The 24,328-nt window shown below is 37.8% G+C and overlaps 1 protein-coding gene across 1 annotated transcript in view; it reads right to left on the bottom strand.

Moving 5' to 3' along the window:
• The window catches only part of Plxdc2 (plexin domain containing 2), a 394,952-nt gene that overhangs the window by 223,681 nt on the left and 146,943 nt on the right, over positions 1-24,328 (bottom strand). The window contains exon 2 of the mRNA XM_059263622.1: positions 10,116-10,327. Within this exon, the coding sequence (XP_059119605.1) occupies positions 10,116-10,327 (212 nt within the window). The remainder of the gene's footprint in view (positions 1-10,115; positions 10,328-24,328) is intronic.

Here is a 24,328-nt window from a genome sequence, read left to right as displayed (position 1 = left end):
CTATTTAAAAGAATATTAAAGAAAGACTATGAAGTTGGGTGGACACTGAGGTGCTGGGAGAGGGGAAAGAATATAATCAGAATGTATGGTATGAAGTTCTCAAAAATATATATGTAAAAATAGAACCTTGCTGGCTCTGGCTCCTGCTCTTCTTGCTATCCTTCCCTAGTCTCTCTCCCCTACTACTCTCCCTTCTCTCAGATAGCCCTGGCCATGTCCAGTCTGATGGCCATGTTGAGTCAACTTCCTTATTTTAGACTCTTTCAGAGGCTTCTGGCTGTTCTCCCTCTCATATCTGCAATAAAAATCTTCTCTTAACTATAAAAAGAAGAACTTGATGTTTTTTTCCAATCTGAGAATTAAGTAGGTACATGCTCCATTAAAAAAATGGAAAAAGAAATTCCAGGTTGATCACTCTGTAAGGATTTAGTAGATAGGTATCTTGTGGTTTCCTAAAAGCAGAGCAAGAAACCCTTCAGGGAATTTGGGAGCCATGGATGATTCTCTAAGAAGTCACTACACAGCCCTAGTGGGGTCCAGTGTTTTTAGAAGACTTGCATGATGGGTGATATTGTTCTGTATGCTGTGAATATGTGTTGCTCTGATTGGTTGACAAATAAAGCTATTTGGCCAATGGTTAAGCAGAATTAGGTTAGGCAGGACATTCTAACTAGAGAGAGGAAGGAGAAAGACAGAGCAGAGGAGATGCTGCCAGCCTCTGCCATGAGAAGCAAGATGTAAAGATACTGGTAAGCCACAAGACACGTGGCAAAGTATAGATTTACGGAAATGGGTTAATTTAAGATATAAGAACTAGATAACAAGAAGCCTGGCATAGTCACAGTTTAAAAATAATATTAGCCTGTGTGTGTTTATTTGGGTCCGAGCAGCTGCAGGACTGGTGGATGAGAGAAATTTGTCCTGACCGCGGGCCAGGCAGGACACAGGAAAACTTCTAGATACATTTGCACTTTCCCTTCTACTTTGATATTAAACATCCCCCTGCCCATCTATGAGCACTAGGATGCTGGCTTGTAACTAAGAAAGCTCAGTTAGCACCCAGGTCAGGTAGCTTAAGAGTCACTGTGGCGGTACCCGGTTTCCAGTCCCTGCTGGCATGAAGATTGAGTGAAGTGCCCCTCTGTTTTCTCCCATTCTTTCAGTATCATGCTCACTTCCTCTTTCTTTGGGCATTGAGTTTTGTGCTATCTCCATCTGTGGCTTCCTGAGAGGCAGTTACAAAGCAAAGGGAGGAAAGGCAGTCAACCTACAGACAAAAGGAGCAGAACAGAACAGAAGCCAAGGCTAATTGCTAAAACCAAGATGAGATGACATGTTCTCAAGGTTTTTATGCAGACAGTTTTGTGTGCAGAATGTATCATGCTTTCTTTTTTGTAAAGCAATTAAAATGTGTGTGTGTATGTGTGTGTGTGGGTGTGTGTGTGTATGTGTGTCAAATTTTTCCCAATCTTTCGTGTGTGCCTTTTCTGTCTCCTGTTTTCTCCTGCTGCTTTTCCTTTCTTTCTTTCTCTCTCTCTCTCTCTCTCTCTCTCTCTCTCTCTCTCTCTCTCTTTCTTTGTGATAGAAGTTGGACACAAATCCTTGAACATGTGAGGCACAAGCCATACCATCTCTAAGCACTAAGAACTTTAAAAACTGACAATTGATTAGCAACAAAGTGGAACAGCACATATCTAGTACATGGTAAATTGGCTCCTGTCATTCCAACCCAACTAAATGGGGCAAAATAAGGTTTTGTCCATTGTAGCAAACCAATTTTAATCTCTAGTTAAATTCTCAGAGAGTAGTTAGTGAACAATGAGTGCTCTATGAAGCTTTCCAACATAAATTTCTTTGAAGGAAACTGTCAGAGGGCAGAAGGACAGCTTTTCAATGTAGTATTCTTTTGCCTTAGGCTTATGATGGAAAATAGTAAATTTCAAAGAGCTTTTAAGAATCAGTGAGTATGCAAAGATCTGTATGAAAAGTTTTCTTACTTATGGGGGATTTCTAACCAATGCTTGTCATTATTGTACATATTTTGGCCTGGCATAAGTTTTTTTTAAATTTATTTCATAAGTTGGTTATAAATGTTTACTTGTAGTTTCCTGATTCAAATTTGGTCTGCTGCTGTTTTGATGAAAAAAATAGATTCAGTTTAAAAACAACAAAAGGGCATCTGATTAGTTGACAGAAACAGAATGATGACAAATCTTTCTTTATTAAAACGACATTTAAGAAGGAGAGAAATAATTCTCTTTGTCTCTTTAAGGTGGATCATTATTTTCAAGAGACAAATGAATTGTTTTCATTTCTCAGGAAGGCTGGCTAATGTTCTTTATAAATATTTTCACCAGATAAAGCTTTAGATGAACTACATCTATGCTATTTTTAAATAACAGCAGTAAAGATTTAAACTTAGATAGTGAACACTGTACAAGACACTATAATCTAAGAATAAAGAGATTACAACCTACGTTTAGTCAATAAAAATCTGATAACGTAGTCATCAGATTAATCTTTGAAATTTATAAAATTTTCCATACTGTAAGGCATTAAATTCCAAAAGTGAGGCACCATTGCTATTAGGTGGAAAATCACTGTATGAGATAAAACCTTCTTAGATTTGGAAGAACCTAAAAATTTTCTGCAAAGATATAACTAAGTGAAATTTTTAAATTTAAATTTACAAAATAGTTTACATTTTAAGGTTTTTCAAATTCTTTTTACTGCAGAGATATCTACATTGTGAATCCAAAATAATAATATGGGTGATAGGTAGTACAAGAGTAGGAGAGAGATCATCTAAAAAATGAATAGTGGTAGTTTTTGAAGCTTGGCTCCTTAAGTTTGTGATTCCATGAATACAGGAGGTTACAGAGGGTTAGGAAAAAACTTATAAAAAGAGAAATCCCTTCAGCCATGTTTAATCCATTAATTCAGTTCAGTACAATGGAGTCCAAATTATTGCTTCAATTTAACAGCTCAGGCTTGAAATACCATATGGAACCGAAATGAACAAGAGTCTCCAAAGGCAGGGAGGTTCAATTACTCTAGCTTCCATATAGATTCAGACCCCCATGTGTCCTCAGGGCACGGACAGCAAAGTTTCCTTTCTGGGAAGCACAAAAAGAAAACTAGCAGAGTTCTTTTATTCTAAATGTTATCAACCCATCTTGAACCTTGGGATATTTGATCTCATCTTTAAATAGCACAAAATGACACATAAACAGTTACTGCATGAAATATTCAAAACAATGACTATTAGTAGACATATGCCTATTGCCTTTGTAAAAAGACCCTAGCCAGTCCCCTGTACTTTAGAAAGGACAGTGAAAGTCTGCTGAATACTTAGCAGAACAAATTCTATATCATTTATTAACAAGTAGAAATCAAAGAAATTACGCATATATAATCAATGTATATGTCTTCTTATGTTATGTTTTTATTTATTCATTGGTTTTTAAGACAGTATCACTATGTACCTCTGGCTGGCCTAGAATAAAAAAGGTCTGCCTGACAGTCTCCTAACTACTGGGATTAAAGCTATGTGCCACCACTCCAGGCCCCCTATATATGTGAGTAAGTGTGTGTGTGTGTGTGTGTGTGTGTGTGTGTGTGTGTGTGTGTATAAGTGTGTGTGTATAAATTCATTTGTTCAAGCTTATTAGTGTTTGCCTGCATATGTGTATGTATACCATGTGTACAATGTACATGGAGCCCAGAAGAAGGCACTAGATCTCCTAGAACTGGAGTTACAGATAATTTGTTAGCTTCCATGTGTTTCCTGGGAACCAAATCCCAAGTGCTTTTAATTGCTAAATCATCTGTCCATCCCCCTCCTCCTACATTTTTAATGGTCCATATGTGAGCAGAATTAATAAAGCAGTTCTCAACCTGTGTGTTGCAACCTCCTTGGAGGTCAAATGACCCTTTCAAAAGGGTCACCTAAGACATCAAAAAACACAGATATTTATATTATGATCCATAACAGAAACAAATCTACAGTTATAAAGTAGCAGTGTAAATAATTTTATGACAGAGGGTACCATAACATCAGGAATTGTATTAAAGAGTCACAGCATTAGGAAGGTGGGAACCACTGTAATGGAGCTTACATCTCATTTACAGTATTTGATAAACACCCAGGTTAGTGTTATAGCACCTCACTATTCACCAGAGACTGGTATTTTTATTTTTCAACAGGGTGTTGAAAAATTATGCAGTGCTAATAAAGGGTACCAATGGCAGTCTGAGTTTCAAAACTAGATCTTCAGTCATATATTTAAATGAATCTACTGCAATCAAAACTTTGTCCAACCCGCTGGTCCTGACTTGACATTGAAGATTACCCTTTAGAATTGTCATTCTTTCCTGTGTGAGTTGCTTGTTCCAGGCTGAATTTTACTTGTCTATTGTGGGTTGGAAATTAGTCTCATTTCTTCAGCTGCATGTTTCCAGAGATCATACATTAAGTGACAATAAGATCTGATTCACTTTCTGCTGTTTTGGTGATGGGAAGAAATATGTAAACTTCTGATTGGATTCTATTCATTTTCTTTTTAGAATATTGATGAGGACTTTTACTTTGCAAAGAAGAAACACACTGAAAATAGTAAATCAGTCAGAGATGATATCTGCAATTATTGCTCATCCTCTAAAAAGATAATGAGGATTAAAATAGGATATCATATATCTTGCTCAATTATGGATTATTCTTAGCTTGACATGTCAGCTCCTTATTGCAACAAAAATGGAAAAAGATCCATAATTGTCCTTCAATGTGTTCCATAAAGAATAACTGGGTTATCTACATGAAGCTTCACTGCTAATAATTGAGTTTGCTTCTCATAATAGCATAGAAATAGTCTTTGGACCAACACATATAAGTTGTAAAATTATTAAGAATGCTACTCCTATCATTTATTTTTAAAACTAGAATTAGATTTCAGTGTAGATGAGATTCTTACATTCTACAAGTACAGAGAAAAATATATTTAATCTCACCATCAAGAATATCACACTGAGTGTTCCCATGTCAATCTCTTACCATTCATAAAGATTCTATCAAGTTCTCTTATCATCCTAAATAATGAGAATGATCAGGAACTTCCAGTATAGGTAACTATGACGTCACTATTAAACACTAGATCCTAATCTCAGATTTCTTATTCTGGCCCCATGTGTTGAAAAGTCTACAAGAGTCAGTCCCTTTATAACAGAAATGCTACAGTAAACATAACCTTCACCAGCCTTTCCTACTCATAAAAATTAGAGCAGAACCATTTGATATCAATTGGTTCTTTTCTTTAAAAGAACATGTACATAGCCATATATCTATTCTTCCTGGATAGAAATATTGACCTGTTTGATTTCTGTAAGCATTAAAATAGCTGGAAGACTAAACTAGTATAAGGTTCTGCATGTTTTTAACCCTCTGTTTGTTGCTTCTTCAGAGATAGCCCCACTATGTAGCATAGGCTGGCATTGAACTCACAATCCTCTTGACAGCCTCCAGCTCCTAGATTGGCAGGTGTGTGCCACCAGGCTGAGCTCTCAACATAATTGCTGAAGAGTAGGATTACAAGCCTTAAAACTATCTCATATCTGCATTCATTATTCTTATAATCAGACCACTAAAATAGAGAAAGTGTATTTAGACATAAAATGTAGAGGGAGACCAGGATTTTTTGAATAGCTTAGTATAAGTTGATATGCTGTGGGATGTCTTTCTGTATGCTGTGAATATATGTTGCTCCTATTGGTTAACAAACAAAGCTGCATTAGCCAATGGCAGGGCAGAATTGAGCCAGGTGGGAAATCCAAGAAGGATAGAGAGAGAAGACCACCTAAGGAGCCAGTCCACCACCTAAGGAGCTACAAGATGCCAGCAGACCAGTAATGCCATGGCCATGTGGCAACATATAGATGAATAGAAATAGGTTAATTTAAGATGAAAGAGCTAGTTAACAAGAAGCCTGAGCCATAGGCCATACAGTTTGTAATTAATATAAGCCTCTGAATGATTATTTTATAAGGGGCTATGAGAGCTCAGGTGGGAGAGATTAGTCCTGACCACAGGGCTGGGGGGACTGAGAAATTTCTCCCTATATTGATATGTGCTCGATATTGTAAATGCCATGCAGATTCTTGCTACATCAAAATAGTACACAATGGAATTGTATTCAATCATAAAGATTAAAGTAGGAAATTTTCAAAAAATGGATTGATCTGGAAATTATTACGTGAGATAATCTAGACTCAAAAATAAATGAATATGTACAGGCATCACTATTATCACTGGCATAGGTCATGGAACCACAAAAGAAAACAAGAGAGAAAGAAGGGGTTTTAAGGAAGGTGAAGAAAGGAAATAGAATTATGTAACATGAAAGTTAGAGGACAAGAAGTTCTAAACTAGAGTGGCAGGAGCCAGGGAGAAAGGAGTTTTTAAAAGCTACCTGTGCAAATACCAAAACAAAATTCATTACTTTGTATATCAAGCTAAAAACAATAACAATTTTAAAATGACAAAATTAGCTTTTTCCCCATAAAAATCATCATCAAAGAAATCATGTCAATTTTCAGATTAAGTTTTTGCAAGTAAATCCTTTCATATCAAAGAGATTATCTAGTTGCAGAGAACAAAATATATAACAGTCCAAACAATATTTGTGCACATAAATTACTAATAAGTAACCATGCTGATAGTCTTTAGTTAACTTGACACAAGTTAGAGTCATTTGGGAATAGGGACCCTCTACTGTGAAAATGCCACCATCAGATTTACCTGTATGCAAATCTATAGGGAATTTTCTTGATTAATGATTGACATGGGAGAGCCCAGCAGTGTCACCCCTAAGCAGGTAGTCCTGAGTTGTACAAGAAAGCAGGTTAAGCAGGCCCTAGGTAGCAATCCCAGTCAGTCTGCTGGGGTTCCTACTCCAGGTTCCTGCCTTCCTTGGCTCTCTGCACTGACTTCCTTCAATGATAGATTTTATCTGGGAGTGTAAGATAAAATTAACTATTTCCCCCCCTCAACTTGTGTAAGATAAAATTAACTATTTCCCCCCCTCAACTTGCTCTGTTTCATGGTGCTTTATCAGAGCAATGGAAGCCTTAACTAAGATATCAGTATTTAAAGTAACATTATGGACAGTTTGTGATAAGATGCCTATACACCTGGGAATGGGCCATGCACAAGACCAAAGGGATCTTAAAACAAAACCTGTTGTTTTCCATTTCTATATGAATATATCACACATACTTTCCAATCATTCTGCACTATACTTTGCTGAGTCATGGAGTCTGAAATGCACATGGGTGATATAACTGCTGCTGGCTGCATTTGCAATTTTTAACATTATCCCAATAGAACAACTCCTCGAGAAATCCTTGGTAAGCAACAGAAGGAAAGAGTCTCCAGAATACTTGTATCTTTAACACTAACAGCTAACTTTACCACTCAAAGTTTGGCCTGTGTCCTGGCCTCAGCTGAACCACCTGGAGACTTTTTTGAAATGCAGAGGATCAGGTCCAGCCTAGTACCAAGAAATCAGAATGGACACTGACCCCAATACCAAGGTACTCTCTCAGTATGTCTAAGTTTCAGAAACACTGGCCTACCTCACAATTGATTTCTCAGTCACTTTGAGTCATGAAACTGCGTATCTCTGATTCCTGGACCTTATTAGTTTTATTTATTGCTCTGTGGATATATCACTCCCTGGCATTCAAGGATCTGTGAGGGCACCTAAGGAAATACCTGCTATGGCCACAGAGAAGCCATTTGGCCATGACTGAGCCTCTCACATCAACACTTCCAACAGTCTATATTTTGAAGAATTTCCCTAACTATGAGGAAATGAAATGATTCCTCAATCTACTTGCCAAATGGTGTAGCATCTGCTTCATGAAACTGCTGAGGATGAGGGGCGTGGGTAATAGAGGGTAGGGAATGGGGGATGAGAACACAAGGAAACAGGATGGTCGAGCTGGAACAGAGATGGAGTGAGAGAGCAAAGAAAGAGATACCATGATAGAGGGAGACATCATGGAGAAAGGAAGAAACTTGGTGCCAAGGAAGTTCCCAGGATGATTCCCAGCTTAGACTACTAGCAATAGTGGAAAGGATGCCAGAACTGGAGTTCCTCTGTAATGAGATTGGTGAATACCCTAACTGTCATCATAGAGCCTTCATCCAGTAACTGATGGAAGCAGATACAGTGATCCACAGCCAAGCACCAGCCTGAGCTGCAGGAATCCCGTTGAAGAGAGAGAAGAGGGATTCTTTTAGCAAGGGGCATCAAGATCATGATGGGGAAACCTACAGATAAAACTGAACCAAGCTAGTGGGAACTCATGAACTTTAGACCAACAGCTGTGGAGCCTTCATGGGACTGGACTAGGACCTCTGTATAGGGGACACAGTTGTGTAACGTGGTCTGCTTAGGAGGCCCCATGGCAATAGGATCCAGATCCATCCCTAGTGCATGAGTTGGCTTTTGGGGGCCCACTACCTATGGTGGGACACCTTGCACAGCCTTGATGCAGGGGGAGGGGCTTGGACCTGCCTCAACTGAATATACCAGGCTTTGCTGACACCCCATGGGAGGCTTTACCTTTTTGGAGGAGGGGACGGGGAATGGGTTGGGGGAGAGTCACTCGGGGAGACAGGAGGAGGAATGAGAGGGGGATCTGTGGTTGGTATGTAAAATTAATAAAAATGAAAAAAACTGAGTTATCTCTGAAGTAATGAGTATACTAGAATAGTAAAAGGGGCTGCTTAGTTCAGAAATTATAAGCCTATAATTTTGAAGAAAATAGCACCTAAAGTATAAAATTGAAAAAGGATATGCAAACAGACAATGGCTGGACCACATATCCCAACCAAATTCTCCAGTCCAAGAAGACCTCAGCCAACTAGCATGCATGGTCAGAAAGAGACACAGAACTGAGAGTTTCTCTACATTTTGTCTCTGTCTTCAACAATGCACCAACCATGGAAATGCAAATTATATTCAACTATTCACTTAAGATGCTCTTTGTAATTAGTCTCTCAGCCTCCCAGCCATCAGCCTCCACTCACAGAGTACTTGAAGTCTTCTCTTTCTTCACGGAAACACATTCCCATTCTCATTCTTAACAAAGATAAGAAATGAGGACTGGCTCTATGAATGCAGTAAACCAAACCAATAGCCTCTGTTTGCTCTCATCTTCATGGTCTTTGCTTTCTTCCTAAAGATGTTCCAATTTGATTTTGTTAGATTATTTCACAACATTTTTATGTCATACTTTATTTTTATGACTTGTAATTTTAAGAGTCATGGAACTCCAACATCTCCTGTGAGGTCTTGAAGCAACCCTGAAATCTGCTTCCAATATACCCCTGCAAAGTCACACTCTTTCAGCCACTCTCCAGCACCCTTCTCCTCCTTTCATGGCTTCAACCACAACAGGTGATGAATTAAAGCCATAGAGTGATTAGTCAGCCCAATTTTTCCAAAAATGTACCTTTATCAGCAATGAAAGTCCTACATGCCATGAAACTCTCTAGCCATAGGCAAAGCTGGACAGTTAGTTAACCCTGCAAGACTCTAATTTGCAATGCCGTTCCAAAACTCATCCCGTGTAGATGTGGTTTCTTTTAGGAGAAATACTTGTCTTACTTCTAAATGACGGTTCATAAACCAAGTGAACTCTTCATAACTTACCAAGACCTTGTCTAAACAGCCATTCCTCTGTTATCATTCTGATCTGTTAACTCCACAAAAATTCATCACACCCTACTGCAAGACACACTTTTTCACAGATGTCACCTGGTGTAGACATGATCTGGTCATGGTGGTCTGACCCTCTAGACAGTGGATTCCCTGAGAGCCAGTGCTGTGTTCTTCCATTACTCTCACTACTGCTTGGGGCCCATGTTTGTCTGTTTCAGGAATAACAGACTGATGACTTAGCTAGTATATTTATCAACCAGTTGAACTTTTCTTTAAAATGTTCAAAAGGCACAAAGTAAGATGAAGAGACAGGATATGGACAATAGAGTGTAGGCATCTTATAAGGAAATAAGAACAATTAAGTAAAATTGACTACCCAGACTATCTATTTACCTCAATCTGGGTGGCATTGTCCTGCCCATCATCCAGTAGCAGGTCAGTGAAGCCTCTGGGCTCTGGTGAGTCTTGGCCCATGCTGGCTCTGTTCGTGTCCACTGCCTTAAAAGGGTCCAAATTTCTTTTCCACCTGTGGCTGTATGCTTGTGAATCCACATCCACCCCATCTTTTCTTTGAGGAAAAGCCTTTGAAACGTCATACTTCCAATCTGAAAGAGAAACAAGTATGTTAGCTCTAGGTGTGACTCATATACATAATACCTATTAGAGTAGAAAATGTACTTCTGTTGGTCATAAGCATAGGAAAGGAACTAGTTATAATAAAACCAAATTGTCATATCAAACTTGATGTAGAAATCTGAGTGTTGTGGCTTAAACAGGAAATGTGTCCACAGATTCATATATAGGATGCTTGGTGCGCAGACAGTTGGCCCTAGAATAGAGAGAGTCTTGCTAGAGGAAGGAGGTGATTTAATGTGTTTTTGAAGGTTACACTTTATCCCCAATTCCATTCTTGCTCTTTCTGCTTCCTGTCTACCATCCTCTTTCTGCTTCCTGTCTACCATGAGATGAACAGCCTCTTACCAACATGCCTCTATCATCACAATGCTGTATTCAAGTGAATGGGGAAACTTGTATGAGGAACCTTTGAACCACGACTCAAACAAGGTAATTTTTCTTTTTTCCCTAGCTATTTGATTCCAAGAGACATATGATATACTAGGTACAGTACAACTGCAGGGTACACCATAAAATGAATCAGTGATTCCTGTGGTGATCTCTAAGGGACACTCAAACACACAGCTCTCTATGAATGCATTTATCATCCCTCTGCACACACACATACACACACACACACACACACACACACACACACACACACACACACACACAGAGAGAGAGAGACAGAGAGAGAGAGAGACAGAGAGAGACAGAGAGAGACAGAGACAGAGAGACAGAGAGACAGAGAGACACACACAGAGAGAAAGCTGTTCTGAGAAAGCAAGTTAGAATCCTAAACTAAATAATGAAAGACAGGCATCTTCAGCTCATTTAAAAATAAATGGCATGATTAATGTGTGAGTTTATGCTGCTTTTACATGAGTTATACCAGGCTGCTGCAAAGGGACAATGATATGCTACAATGGGTTAAACCATGGTGGAATTTTCTTCCTGTAAATGTGCTAACCTATCTTGTAGTTTACAAGCCAGACTTGCTTCATTGCCTGACTCATTTGATAAGCAACACTCTGAGGAGGCATCACAAATGTGCTTGCTCATTTGCACTGTCCTCACCTTGGGAACTTGTCAGGGTGGTAAAGGATGACATTGACAGGCACTTACAGAAATGGATGGGACAGCAAGGAGATCAAATCACAAAGGTGTTTTAAAGCCATCTGCAAGGACTGGCTCTGCTGACCCAGCTCCTCCTGCCACTACAGGAGGGAATATTAGATTTAATCATGACTCCTAATCTTTCATTTCAGTAGGTCAGTAGGGGATGGAACACCACAAGGATTGAAAATTCAGTTTCAAGCAAGAGAAACAGCCTTCTACCCAAGTATTACCAAAAGACAGGAATTGGTAGCCTTTATAACTGTCCTGATATGGGTTCACAAAGGGCAAAAAGAACACTGATTTAATCATGGATGTGATGTTCCTCTCAATACGAGACCATTTTGTGAAACCTAAAGGTGTTTAATGCAGAGTATTATTGAGCTTAATGCAGAATCAGCAACTCATAACTTCAAAGTCTATAGGCTACCACTATTTTTCAGCAACCACAGAGGCTGGACATGCCTTGTTTTCAACTCAGAAAGTTTCTGACAATCCTTCTGAATAAGACAGGGCAGTCTAATTTTACTAAGACCTAAAAGATATTTTAAAGTCTGATGTGTTGATAGATGGAGTCTTAAGAGAAGCCTTACCTTGCAATAATAGCACTTCCATTGAGCCCTATGAGTAACCATGGGTACCAAATTCACCAAATTTCCACCAGGAGAAATCGGGGAGCCAGTAAAAGGAAGAGCTGTGCTCCTCTCAGTGAACTGCACACCAGAATGGACCCATATGTTTTGTAAATGGTTGGGCAGCACCTCTGCATGCACTGGATGTTCAATACTAACATCTAATTAGCACCATCAACTTCATTGTGGAAAATATTTATTTGCAGCATTCTGCCTCTGCCTGACATTTGACAAGACTTCAGTGTGCACTGACTGACTGACTGAGTGAAGGAACATACTACAGACGTTCTCTTTGGCACAAGCGTTATTGGCCCAGGAAGAAATAAGTAAGATACCAAGGCTAAAATGCTTTCTGATCTGCTTGCTAGTTATAGGTCCAGGGGAATTTATAAAATTCTCTAGGTTTTTGTTACCCTGTATTTTAAGTCACATTGGACATAGCTTACATGGAAAGGCAAACATCTTTTCTGCAGTCTGTGTCTGGCTCTAAGAACTATGATACTTGGCAAAGCTACACAAAGCAATTTGTTTGCCTCAATTGTATATCCAGCCTCATTATCAAAAATATACGAGGCAGCTTACAACAAAGTTAAGCAATAAAATTTTCTAACAACCACATAAGAGCTTCTGGGACAAATCTTAAGTTAACCTCAGAGATGCCCATCTGCCTTACAGGTAGGGTGGTGAGTCTTAGTGAGTTATGAGAGCAGCAAGCTGTGCTAAGTCTGTCCCAGACCTTCCCTCTTTCTTCTCTCCCTCTCTTCTCTTGACCTTCATCCATTTCCTTCTCCTCCCTCTCCTTTCTTTTCATTTTTATTTTATCTGATAAAGTTTTGCCATGAGGTACAGTCTGGTCTGTGGTTCTACCATCCCCTGTCTCAGCTTCCCTAATGTCTGGGAATACAGTTGCATGTCAGTGAGCTCAGCCTCTTTGTTAAACAGGTTGGGTTTGCTTCTCTGACATGAAGGTTACCAGTTCTCTCCTGGTACGTCTCAGCATAGCACAACTCTTCCCAATGGCCCTCCTCAGGCCCACTAGCCTCACTCTGGGACCCAGAATCCAGACAGGATGAAGCAGACAGAATAATTATCAGTGGAAGAGGCTCTTTCATTGATTCTATTTTGCACCCCTCTCAAATCCCCTTTATCATTCCCTTCAGCCCCTTTACTCTAAAGAATTCAAATGCAAAGGAGCTCCAGATCCTAGGAAAGAAAATGCCCATATTTCTCACTTATGTTGAAAACCGGTTAATGTGTTGAGAATTTCTTTAGCACTCACATTTCTTTGCAAGATTTGGGGGTGCAGTAGAAAGAACAGAGAGGTTCTTTGGTAAAACATGCTTCTATGATCACGTGACTTCTGAAGTCAGGGCTCCTGACAGTCTTGGCTTCCTTTTTATTCTCATTGCTTAGTAATAATTTGTTCAGTAATATTTTCTGATTAAAACATAATTTGCTAGTCATACTTTAAAATAGCTCACTTTTAATGTCACAGAGTCATTGTGTATATTAGTTGGGTTGAATGTGATATGTCACCCAGTGCTACAGCATGCAGAGGCCCCATCATACAGCCATAGTGACCAATCTACAGCCACACAGCACTGTGCTGCTAACCGCTTGCTCTTACTAGAATCCATTTCTGCAAACTGAGAAAGCCAATTCTTTGCTCACTCTAATTGGATTTACAAAAAGTAAACAGACCCTGAGGAAGGCCTGAGAAGTTTCCTAATGAGAAAATTTGTGAGTTTAGAGTCTGGACTTGCAAAAACCTGTTGGGTTGCCATTTTTTACTGAATTCCATTTTCTCTGATAACGTTATAAATAAGCAAGGATTCTCAGTCATGCATATAGAATGCCTCACTCTAGGTCCATAATTCAGCTCGTAGATGACTCAAGATGGAAGTATGAAATGGGCTTAGATGCTGATCCTATTTAGGAATGTATTTTAGAGAATATAACATAAATCACAAAGGACACTTTACAGAAATGAAGGAAGGAAAACTGGAAAAGTTACAGTTGGGTTATCTATATTATAATTACTTATCTGCATTTCATTGGCTTTCAAAATGCATACAAACATCTTAAATTATTCTTTAAATTGACAACCAAACAAGGCATTCAGAGACAAGACAGAGGGAACTATGGGACATAATGTTTTCCTTCCAAGCTTCGGTAAAAACACATGCAATAAGACAGACCTCTCAACACTCTACTCAACAGATTGTCTGTGGTCTGTATATTGCATGCTACTTAAACCACCCATGGAAAACCTTCAAAGGAATTTTCTCCAACATTCCTTGCTCCTATAATTACTCAGTTCCTGGAAACATTAATTCTATTTAATGACTTCCACTTGGATATAATGGGAGAAAGTTTTACAAACGCATATTTCTCAACTGCTACATACAATAAGTAAATTGATATTAGTACATCTTTAGGTAGTTTATTAGATTGAAGTAGTAGATACAGTGCTATTAGGGAAGGTATTTCATTATATTTCCAATAAGACATCATCATGAAGCCTCACAATGACTAGTTAACCTGAAAGAACCAAAAAAAAAAATCTCAAAGTATCCTTACAGTGTTCCGTATAATCTTTAAAGTTCCTTCTATGTCCTTGTGATGGCCCATCTTTATTGTCAAATTCATGTCACTTGGGATCACTTTGGAAACAAATGTTTGGTATGCTTGTGAAAGGTTATCCAAACTTAATTGATGAGGCTGGAAGACTTAATTAATGTGGGTGGGACTATCCCATGGGTTGGGGCCTCAGACTGATTAAAGGGGGGAAAGCAAGCTGAGCACCAGGATTCATCACCGTCTGCTTCTCCATAGAGGGCATAATGTGACCAATTGTCCCCCGATCCTGTCACTGTAACTTCCCCATCATGATGGACTGCACCCCTGGAAATACAAAGGGAGATAAACGCTTCTTTCTTCCTTAAGTTGCATCTACTGTATACTCTTTTATTTCAACAAGACAAGTATTTAACAAAACTGTCTTATACCAGGAAGTAAATAAAGCAACAGGGAAGGAAGTGGTACTGGGCTAGGTATATCTATCTTATGTCACATCCTAATGATTTTATTTCAGCATCCTACAAGTTACTGACAGTTGTGTATTTACAACACTTTAACCCCTTTTTGTAACTACTGTACACAAATGATGCTCATAATACATACATGCCAAACCACCAGAAAGTAACTGTACACATCGACATGAACTGTACAAAGTTATGATTCATCACGATTGTATCTATTAACATGTTCTCATTTTACAATATGTGTGTAAAGGTGTGCACATGCTTGTTTGTGCATACCTGAATGTGGGAAGTTGTGTGTGCTTGTGTGTGGGTGTGGGAGTAGAGGCCAGAGGCTGACACTATTTTTCTCAGTTGCTCTTCAACTTATTTTTGAGGCAGATTCTCTCACTATACCTGAGCTCACAGATTTGGCTAGACTGATTGGCCAGCAAGCCCTAAAAATCCTCTGAGCCACATCTCCATGGTACTGGGATTTCAGATGTGAGCCACTGCATGCATCTTTTTATGCAGGACTGAAATCAGCCGTCACACTTATGTAGCAAGGAATTTACTGACTGACTTGGCTATCTCTGCAACTCAGTTCTGCACTTTATAACCAAACCATCACTGTGAATTCTCTGCAGAAACATTCAGACTTTTTGCAGGAAGCATATTTGCTGACTGGAATCACCTGATAAAAAAACAGAGATATGTGGCTAAGGCAGACTGCCATGTTACTTTGAATCTCAATTTATTTCAGAACTGAATAGGAAAATTCTATTAAATTAATTATATCCTTGGTTATGTCAATAGTGAACTCACTACTGCAGTTGATTTGGAGGTTTGGGCTGATGACATTATTCAGCAAGGTAGCTACAGAAGATCAAATTTACAGAAAGTTTTATCTAGGTAAATTAAAGGTTTTAAATGGGATCTAGCAGTCATATTTTATTTAAAGTCCTCAGGAGGGACATTCAGCCTCTGGACGTGCTAATGGCTCCTTACTAACAACTCAAATGTGAAATATCCCAGGCTCTTGGTATTCCTCCTTCAATTCTTTGAACATCAATGTGTTCAGTTTCCACTACCGAGAATTTCTCAATGACCTCTTTATCAACAATATACACCTTCCATTAATGACAGTCAAATCCAACATCAAATCTTCATGAAATCTTATAGGCCTCCCTAAAATTTCAGCTCAATAATGCCCCTTATAAGTGGAATGAATTTTCCTGTGTAATATAGTCAGTGTTCAAAGATGACTCCTTAAAAACTCCTATTATGCCTCTACTTGAGTATGGCATTGTATAGAAATATACAGCCAGCCTGGTACTTGCTCTCTTCAGAAAGGTCTTAAGCATGCCAGGCCCTTGGCTGTTCTCTGAAAACTTCATGTGGGGAAAACATTCCCAATAAGTCCTTGGCAGAGTGTATCAATGTGCCTAAATTACTTAGGTAAATTATTTATGTTCAACACCTGCCTTCCTGTTGGGCATTTTTGATTTGGGTATATGCTAGTCAAATAGTAGCTATAGGAGCAGATTAAAGAAACCTTAAGAACTATTACTGTCATAATTTGTCTGTGAAATGTTTCCAGAGGCTACTGCATTAAAAACAGTCCCTAACGTCAGCAATTTTCAAAGGTGACTGAATCAGGAGACTCTGACCTCATTGGCAGATTAAACTATCAATGAATTCATAGTTGAATTGAGTATTAAAAAGTGGTAGAAATGGTAGGGGATAGAATCTAATTGGAGGAAATAAGTCACTAGGAGCATACCCTGGAGGACATAACTTGCCTCTGAATGCTTGTAATCATCCCTCCCCAACTCCCTCTCTCTTCTCATTCTTCCCTTTCTCTTTTTCCTCCTCCTTTCTCCTCTTTCTGATTCTAGACAATGTGAGGTGAACAGCTTTGCTCTACTATACTCTCTACTGTGGTATTTTGAATGCCCACAGGTCCAGAAACAACGGAGCCATACAATCGTAGACTATGTAACGTTTGAAATCATGAGCCAACATAAATATTCGTCCATTTATAACTCTTTCTCTGTGTTTTTGACATTCAGGTGGAAAGATGACTAACTCACAGGAATTATGAATGACCTCCCTTGGTAGAAAACATCTCACGCATCTTCACAACACAGATGTTTTAGTAGAGAAATGAATCCGCACTTGTTCATCGTGGTTTTCCCAGATATTACTCTATGTCCCTTCCTTTTGTTGATTTTGCTTTGTATCTTTCTATTGTAAAAATAAATTAACTAAGTAGGAATTAATACGGTAAATTCCCAAACCTGGAAGGGTCTTAGGGACACATGGCATAGATGGTTTCAACATAGCGACTCTACTTTATACAGTGTGGGCTTTGTGTGTGTGCAGGTACACACACGTGTGTGTGTATCTTGTGACTGTGCTGCTAGCACAGGCATGGACACTGGCATTTCCTGACCATTCATGCTTATGAACAGCAAATTAATAAATACTCTTTTGTGTAGCTTATTTCTCACCTGGGGCAGTGTTATTAAATTTTATGTATTTCATAAGTTTGCCCTCTGCCCAACTTCTTCGGTTTTTTATCTATATTTGTGCAGCATCAGATGAAGGATATAAGAATAAATAATGACAAAAATAATCTGCAAAAGCTTCCTTTTTAGATGATATGAGCTTTGATACAAAGTCAGGTTACTTTCGAGTTCAGGAAATTCCATAACACCGTGCCCACACATCAGACCTCTAGGATTGACAGACACAGTAAACATGACATGTCATTGAGGAAGGTGCACATGACCTCTCGAGATTCAGAAATAATGAAGCAGATAAAGAGAGAACAGGTTTAAGGTAGAGGTGGAAAATAAGTAGAGGAATGCTTCAGATACTAAGTTCAATCTGAGGAAGGAGCGAATGAGAACCCAAAAAACCTGTGGACAGGAGCATGGTCTCTATGTTCTGCCTCCACCTTTCTCCTCCTGAAGCCCATTGCCAGATTCCTATTGAATGAAGAATTTTTGGAATTTAAGGACACTATAAAAAATGAATTGGATTGGAAAAGTCTAATCATCATGAAATTGATCCAAAATACACACTGAATATGTACAATGACCACTTTGGATATTTTATTATTTTACTGTGAAATAAAATGATTAATAGACATATCAATTTTATATATATAGAAGGCAAACTATACAATGGGCAATAAGCCATCATTAATAAGACTAAAGACAACTTTATGCATGGGTGAGGTGGTCCACATTGTAATCCCAACACTTAGGAGGGTAAAGAAGAGGACAGTAAGTTTGTAGGTGACTTGAACCACATGGTGAATTTCAAGCTAACCTGGGTTACAAGAACTTGTCTTAAAAAAAAAAAAAAAGAAGAAGACTAAAAACCCTCACAACTTTAGGATACTTTATTGAAGTATAAAGTATAGAGTAAATCTACACTCATGGTTATGAACTAATAAGTTTCGTGCATTGCTTCCAACAACTTACAGTTAGTAATAAAATAATATAATGTACTATTATCCCATTTTACATATGAACACATTGATATGCACGAACAGGTATGTATTGTACCAGGGAAATCATCAAAGATGGGTCTAGAGGTTCTACCTTAGTTGCTATCTAACCTGCCTTTGAGTAATCTTCCATAGGGTCAAGATAACAATTTTTATCACACTTAGTGATAGAACACCATAAAATAAAAAGTAGGAAACACATGCTATTGGAATCAGCCAAACAAGGCAAATAACCCATCATATGAATGTAGATGGGGAAGAGAGTCTTCCATTTTGCCAGTTATGTTAATACAAGAAGATGAGCCACTACTAGCTTAAACGTGAGGCAGAAATAGTGTACATCACCAATAGTATGCATAATATATGTTTAAGGTTTGGGAAGAGATTGAAAGATAATCTTCTCATTGAGACAGCTAATAATGCTGTCCCCTCATTCGACTTAGTAAATTTTAGCATTGACTTTACGGTTAAGACAGTTTTTCATCCTATAGTCAAAGTATACTTATTCAATAACTCAGAGCATTTGCTAATCTTTCAGATGCATTAGTGGAACTGGACAAATAGGCTCATTCCAACATGGGTTACAATCAATAGATAATCTATAAACAGGTAAAGAGTACTTAATTAAATAAAAGATGCTCATCTTTCCACAAGATCTTTGTGTTTTTTCAGAACACATTATATTATAAGTCCCAGAATAGCAAGGTCATTTTTGGTCTATAACCTCAACCATCAGTAGTATGAGATGATGTGTTCTTACAGTCTTTTTGGTTCCTCCCAATTCTAAAAGCCTAATATAAAAATCTTGTTAACATATTGTATTAAATTTGGGGCCATCTACTAGTCCATGTTCGTTTTCAGGTTTTCAAATTTATTATGAAAAGTATGTATGTATGTATATGCATATAATATTCAGTGGCTTCATAGCATAATAAAATCTAAAACCATGTGTTACAATACCTTTCCATTTCTGTTCATCATTAGGCATCTTAAACCCCTGTTTCCTGTGCCATGAATGACTGATTTTCAAATGAAGGCCAGGCACTAGAACCAAATCCCAAGGCATGAAAGAAATGACTGCCAGTGAGGGAAACAAAAGATTCTGTAAACAAGGATCAGTCATGGACAATAACACCTCCTGGGTAAATGTAAACTTCTGAACCAGAACAGCCCAGATGGAATCTATTGATACAATGGTACCCAGGGTCAGAAATGATATCTAAATGCTCTGGGCCCAAGTCACAGAGGGACTTCCAGTAAATTCAGGCTGCCAGATGTCTGATCAACTCATTCTCATCTCATGTTGTTATCACATCATACTCTGTGTGTGGAGTTAGAATCCATAATGGCCCAGTGTGGAACTCAGGGTTACTCAACCATGGACTACAGATGTTATCGAACACATGCCCTTCTATCTGTAAATTGCATCTGATTAAATCAGGTAAATCATACCATTATCACTGCAAATTTCTACAGGTTAAATATTCTTGATAGGTTTTAATAGATTTTAACATTGCCCAATAAAAATTTATTCACTCTTAATGGTTTCACGCCCTCTTGAACCTCCTCTTCAAAGTTCTTTTCAACTTTCCCTTATGGTACTTGATGACTATCGTCTCATGCCATCATTTAGCCTTAGGTGGAGTTTACCAATGGGTAACAGAATTTATCAAGATAAAAATTGAGGAAATACACTCACAAATGCAGAACAGAGTAGACAGCAGCAGTTGTCCTCTGATCTAACTGGGAGTGAATCCACCTCTCAGGCAGGAGCAGAGCGAAGGGGCATGTTACCCTTCTTCAAACCCTTATAAGAGGTCACCTACAAGTGCAGGAAGCACCGCCTCCTTTGGGCTGTGTAGCCCAAGGTCATGGGCAGGGCAAATACCACTACAATTCACCACAAAGTTTATCTTTGTCATTGATTTTTAAAACACTGTATCTCTAAGTTTATAACTGTATGGTTTTAGGAAAGCCCATCAACTTGAGTGACCATCTAAAGGTAGTTTTAAGAGACTGAAACCTCATGCTATTTTTCTGAAATTTGACTACATGATTCTGCAGTCAAACCTGAATAACTTTACTCACTTCTTTCTAAAAGGAAAACAATATTTTACATTACTGAAGAACTAAATTATGGGGTACTTCCTGCTGCCCATGGAGAATATATATTAAGATCTCAAGCAGCTGCCTGAATTCATCAACACTACGGAACTTTTCATCAAATTCCTTTTCTATCCTTAACAATGTTTATCAGACATCTGCGACCCTAACTTTTGAAGTTCTTAGAATCAATATTAGCAATAACTTTCTTCTTTAATATCGAGTCTAGAACTTTCCAGCTTCACTTAGACGTATCTAAACTGTTGGCATCATTTTTCTTGTGGTCTGATATCATTATGAAATATAATAAGGGATTATTATGTTAACTGATAGCCAAGATGCAAGAGCTATTCCCTGACTAATGGACAGGTAATGTGCACTGCATGGATATCCCAAACAACAATAACAACAAATGATTTCTATTTTGGTCAGGATGGAAGTGAATGGTTATAAAGTGAGGCTTTATAACACTAAACAGAACAGGAAACATTTTGAAATATGACCAATTTAATTTTGGAATTTTCCATTAAATGGTTCAAGGATACAGATTATAATTTGAAAAAGAAAGCAAAACAGAACACATTATAATGTTTAGCATTTTCAGAAGTCCACAGCAAGGTTATCAAAGCTAAGGCCATGCTTCCAACCAGCTTCCTTGTCAGATCATGACACAGTTGAGGTGACCCCACAAGAGTATTCCCTATATCACCTTGTTATTCACACAATCATATCTTTGCTTAAAATTCTTAGCCTTGACTACTTGGAGAAGTTAAGTCATTTCTCAAGAAAATTAGAATCTGCCCTGCAAATTTTGTGCAATTTCCTATACTTTTCTTACCTCTTTTTCATAGATGAGTTCCATTAACTAAATGATCAGAATTATCGTGGTATAATTTTAAAGTCCTTTGAAAGGTTCAAAGAGATTAGTGCAGCAAGAGAAAGCAATTTTCCCCCAGTTATTCTACTTCTCACATTTGATTCATATATTTAATGAAATAAATCTTCAGGCAGCCTTAGAACGATAAAGCAATGGACAAAGGCACTTAACTTTGATTTTTTTTCCAAATAACATTACAAAGAAGCTCTGTGAAAAAAGAAATCAAAGGCAAGATGTGTGCTTCTGAAAGGCAAAGACAACTGTAAAATGAAGGACCCAGAATGATTTATTAGTAACAGTAAACAGCGTGTAATTGTGTAAGTCAAACTGGTACATTGCTTTTACATTTAAATTTGAAAGATTTTACATAAAAACTGCATTCAATTCATGAAGTAGTTTTTAAATATTTAGAAGATAATGCACCAAAGCTATTCATTGCTATTCATTTATCTGATCAAATTTACGATTAACTCAAGATAATACATAGATGAAATATTTAATATGAAAAGAAAGTTTTTTATATAAACCTGTGATTTTTATTTTAAAAATAAATCATCTTTCAATTTGTCTCATTCTAAAGGCAAGGAAAATGCAAAATCAAAAATTAAGGGTATGTTGAGGAGCAGAAAGATCTGTATAGACGTAGTTAAGAATTTTTAGAATTCACAAGCTGTACTATACTCTCAATATTTTAGTTTATGCTACTGAGTTTCTTAAGATTTCCCTCACTGTTTGTGGAAAGAAAAATACTTATATTTTAATTTCAAGTAACATTCATCCAAGAGGCAGTTTTAAAATAAAGGCCAAAGAATGCCTAAAATGCTAAGAATGTCTAGTTATTCTGTTACTCTCCAGAATGGCAACTCCTAATTAAACTGCAAGATTGTCTATGTTTAGGATGATTATATATTTTAAAGAACATTGTAAATAAACCACAATCAACAAAAATCACATTAAGAAGGAAAATCAAGACAATAAAACCTCTAATAAAATTAAATTTGGATTTTTGTTTTCTATTCCTAAAATACACAAATCCTTGAGAAAGTATAAAATTTTGGGGATGACGTTATATATTACATTTTTCTATTTATCATATTGATATGAATTGGGAATATGCTAAACCTAAAATCTTTGAGGTTGAATTTTTATTTCTGATGCTTCAGACGTATGCTACATGTTTACCTTGAACCAATATTTACAAAAAGTAAACAGCAGTAGGTTATTATTTGATTTTGAGAGCAAATTTTATAACATACAAATGTTCAAAAAGTATTAATGCCAGTGAAAAATATTAGAAAATTATTAGTAAATCTGAGAGAGGACTGAAATTCTTATATATTATTGGAATGTCCTCATCTCTTCAGGAAGACATGCGTAACAGGTATTTTTGCATTCTTTACTTTTCAGTTATTAGTAAGGCCACTGAAACCCCAAAATTCTAAGAAATACTCAGCTCCCATGGCAGACTATCACAGCGATTACAGTAATGAAAATGATGAGTATGGCTTAAAACCACACACAACAGCGCTAAATTCATTGACCACAGGCCACAAGAAGAGCATGTACAATTATCTGATATAAGAATCTCAATTTTGAACAAGATAGAATGAGGGTGAAAATTATCATTAAGCTGTGGATTTAAAACAAGCCAGGCTTGGGGGTTCATGCTTGAAACCACAGCAGTGGGGAGCAGAAACAGGCAGATCCCTGGAGTTTGCTGGCTGGCTGACCTAGCCTGATTGTCAAGCTCTAGACCAGAGACCCTGTCTCCAAAAAACAAGGTAGACAGCTCCTGAAGAATGACATCTGGAATTATCCTCTAGCCTCCAAATGCACAGGCACACATCCACAGGCTTCAGTACATGTGTACACATGCACCTGAACCCAGGAGCATTCACACACATACATGCACCCACACTGAGAAAGAAAAACTTAAGTTAATTCTAATCCTCATGCCAGTCACTTTTCCCAATATTCTAACTCACTCATGCCTGTGCATGAGACCTATTTCCTCCTCCTGGGTTGGTTGATACCAGGGTATGTGTCTTATTGCATCATATTGTGCTGAGTTTGGTTGATATCATTGGAAAGCTTGTCCTTTTCTGAAGGGAAATGGAGGAGTGGAGTGCATCTGGGAGAGCAAAGAGGGGATTGGGAAGAGGAGAGGGAGTGGAGGGTGTAGTTGGGATGTATTGTATGAGAGAAGAATGAATAAAATAAAATAATGATGAAGGATAATCAAAAAAAGAATGAGTGGATAAAAGGATAGAGAATACATTGAAGATTCTCAACTCTTCTGCCTACATTCTCTTAACAGTAACATAAAAACAAATGGAAATAAACCAAACAAAATACAGAAAACCAATCTGATGATGGATATCTATATCTAAGTTTCACATGATTTGGCATCTGTATATGGATGTATAGCATGCCATACTAAAATCAGAGTACTAAGTTAATGTAAAATTATGCTATGTGACTGTGATATACACCTGGCAATGAAGAATAGTGAAGTTTGGAAAATGTGAAAAAAAAAAAAAAGAAAACAGTGATCTTGTTCGTGTTTACAGTGGTCACAAAGGTGCATGAAATAATCTGGTTAGTTATTTAAGCTAGAGACAAAAATTTCCAAGACACTGGCTAATCAGAAATGCACTCAGCCCACGGAAGTCCAACAACCTGTAGGTATTTAGCTACTTTTGCTTTCTTTCTATATTTTTGCC

The sequence above is a fragment of the Peromyscus eremicus genome, chromosome 5, assembly GCF_949786415.1.
Source record: "Peromyscus eremicus chromosome 5, PerEre_H2_v1, whole genome shotgun sequence".
Classification (NCBI taxonomy): Eukaryota; Metazoa; Chordata; class Mammalia; order Rodentia; family Cricetidae; genus Peromyscus; species Peromyscus eremicus.
This window is presented reverse-complemented; position numbering and strand designations above follow the sequence as displayed.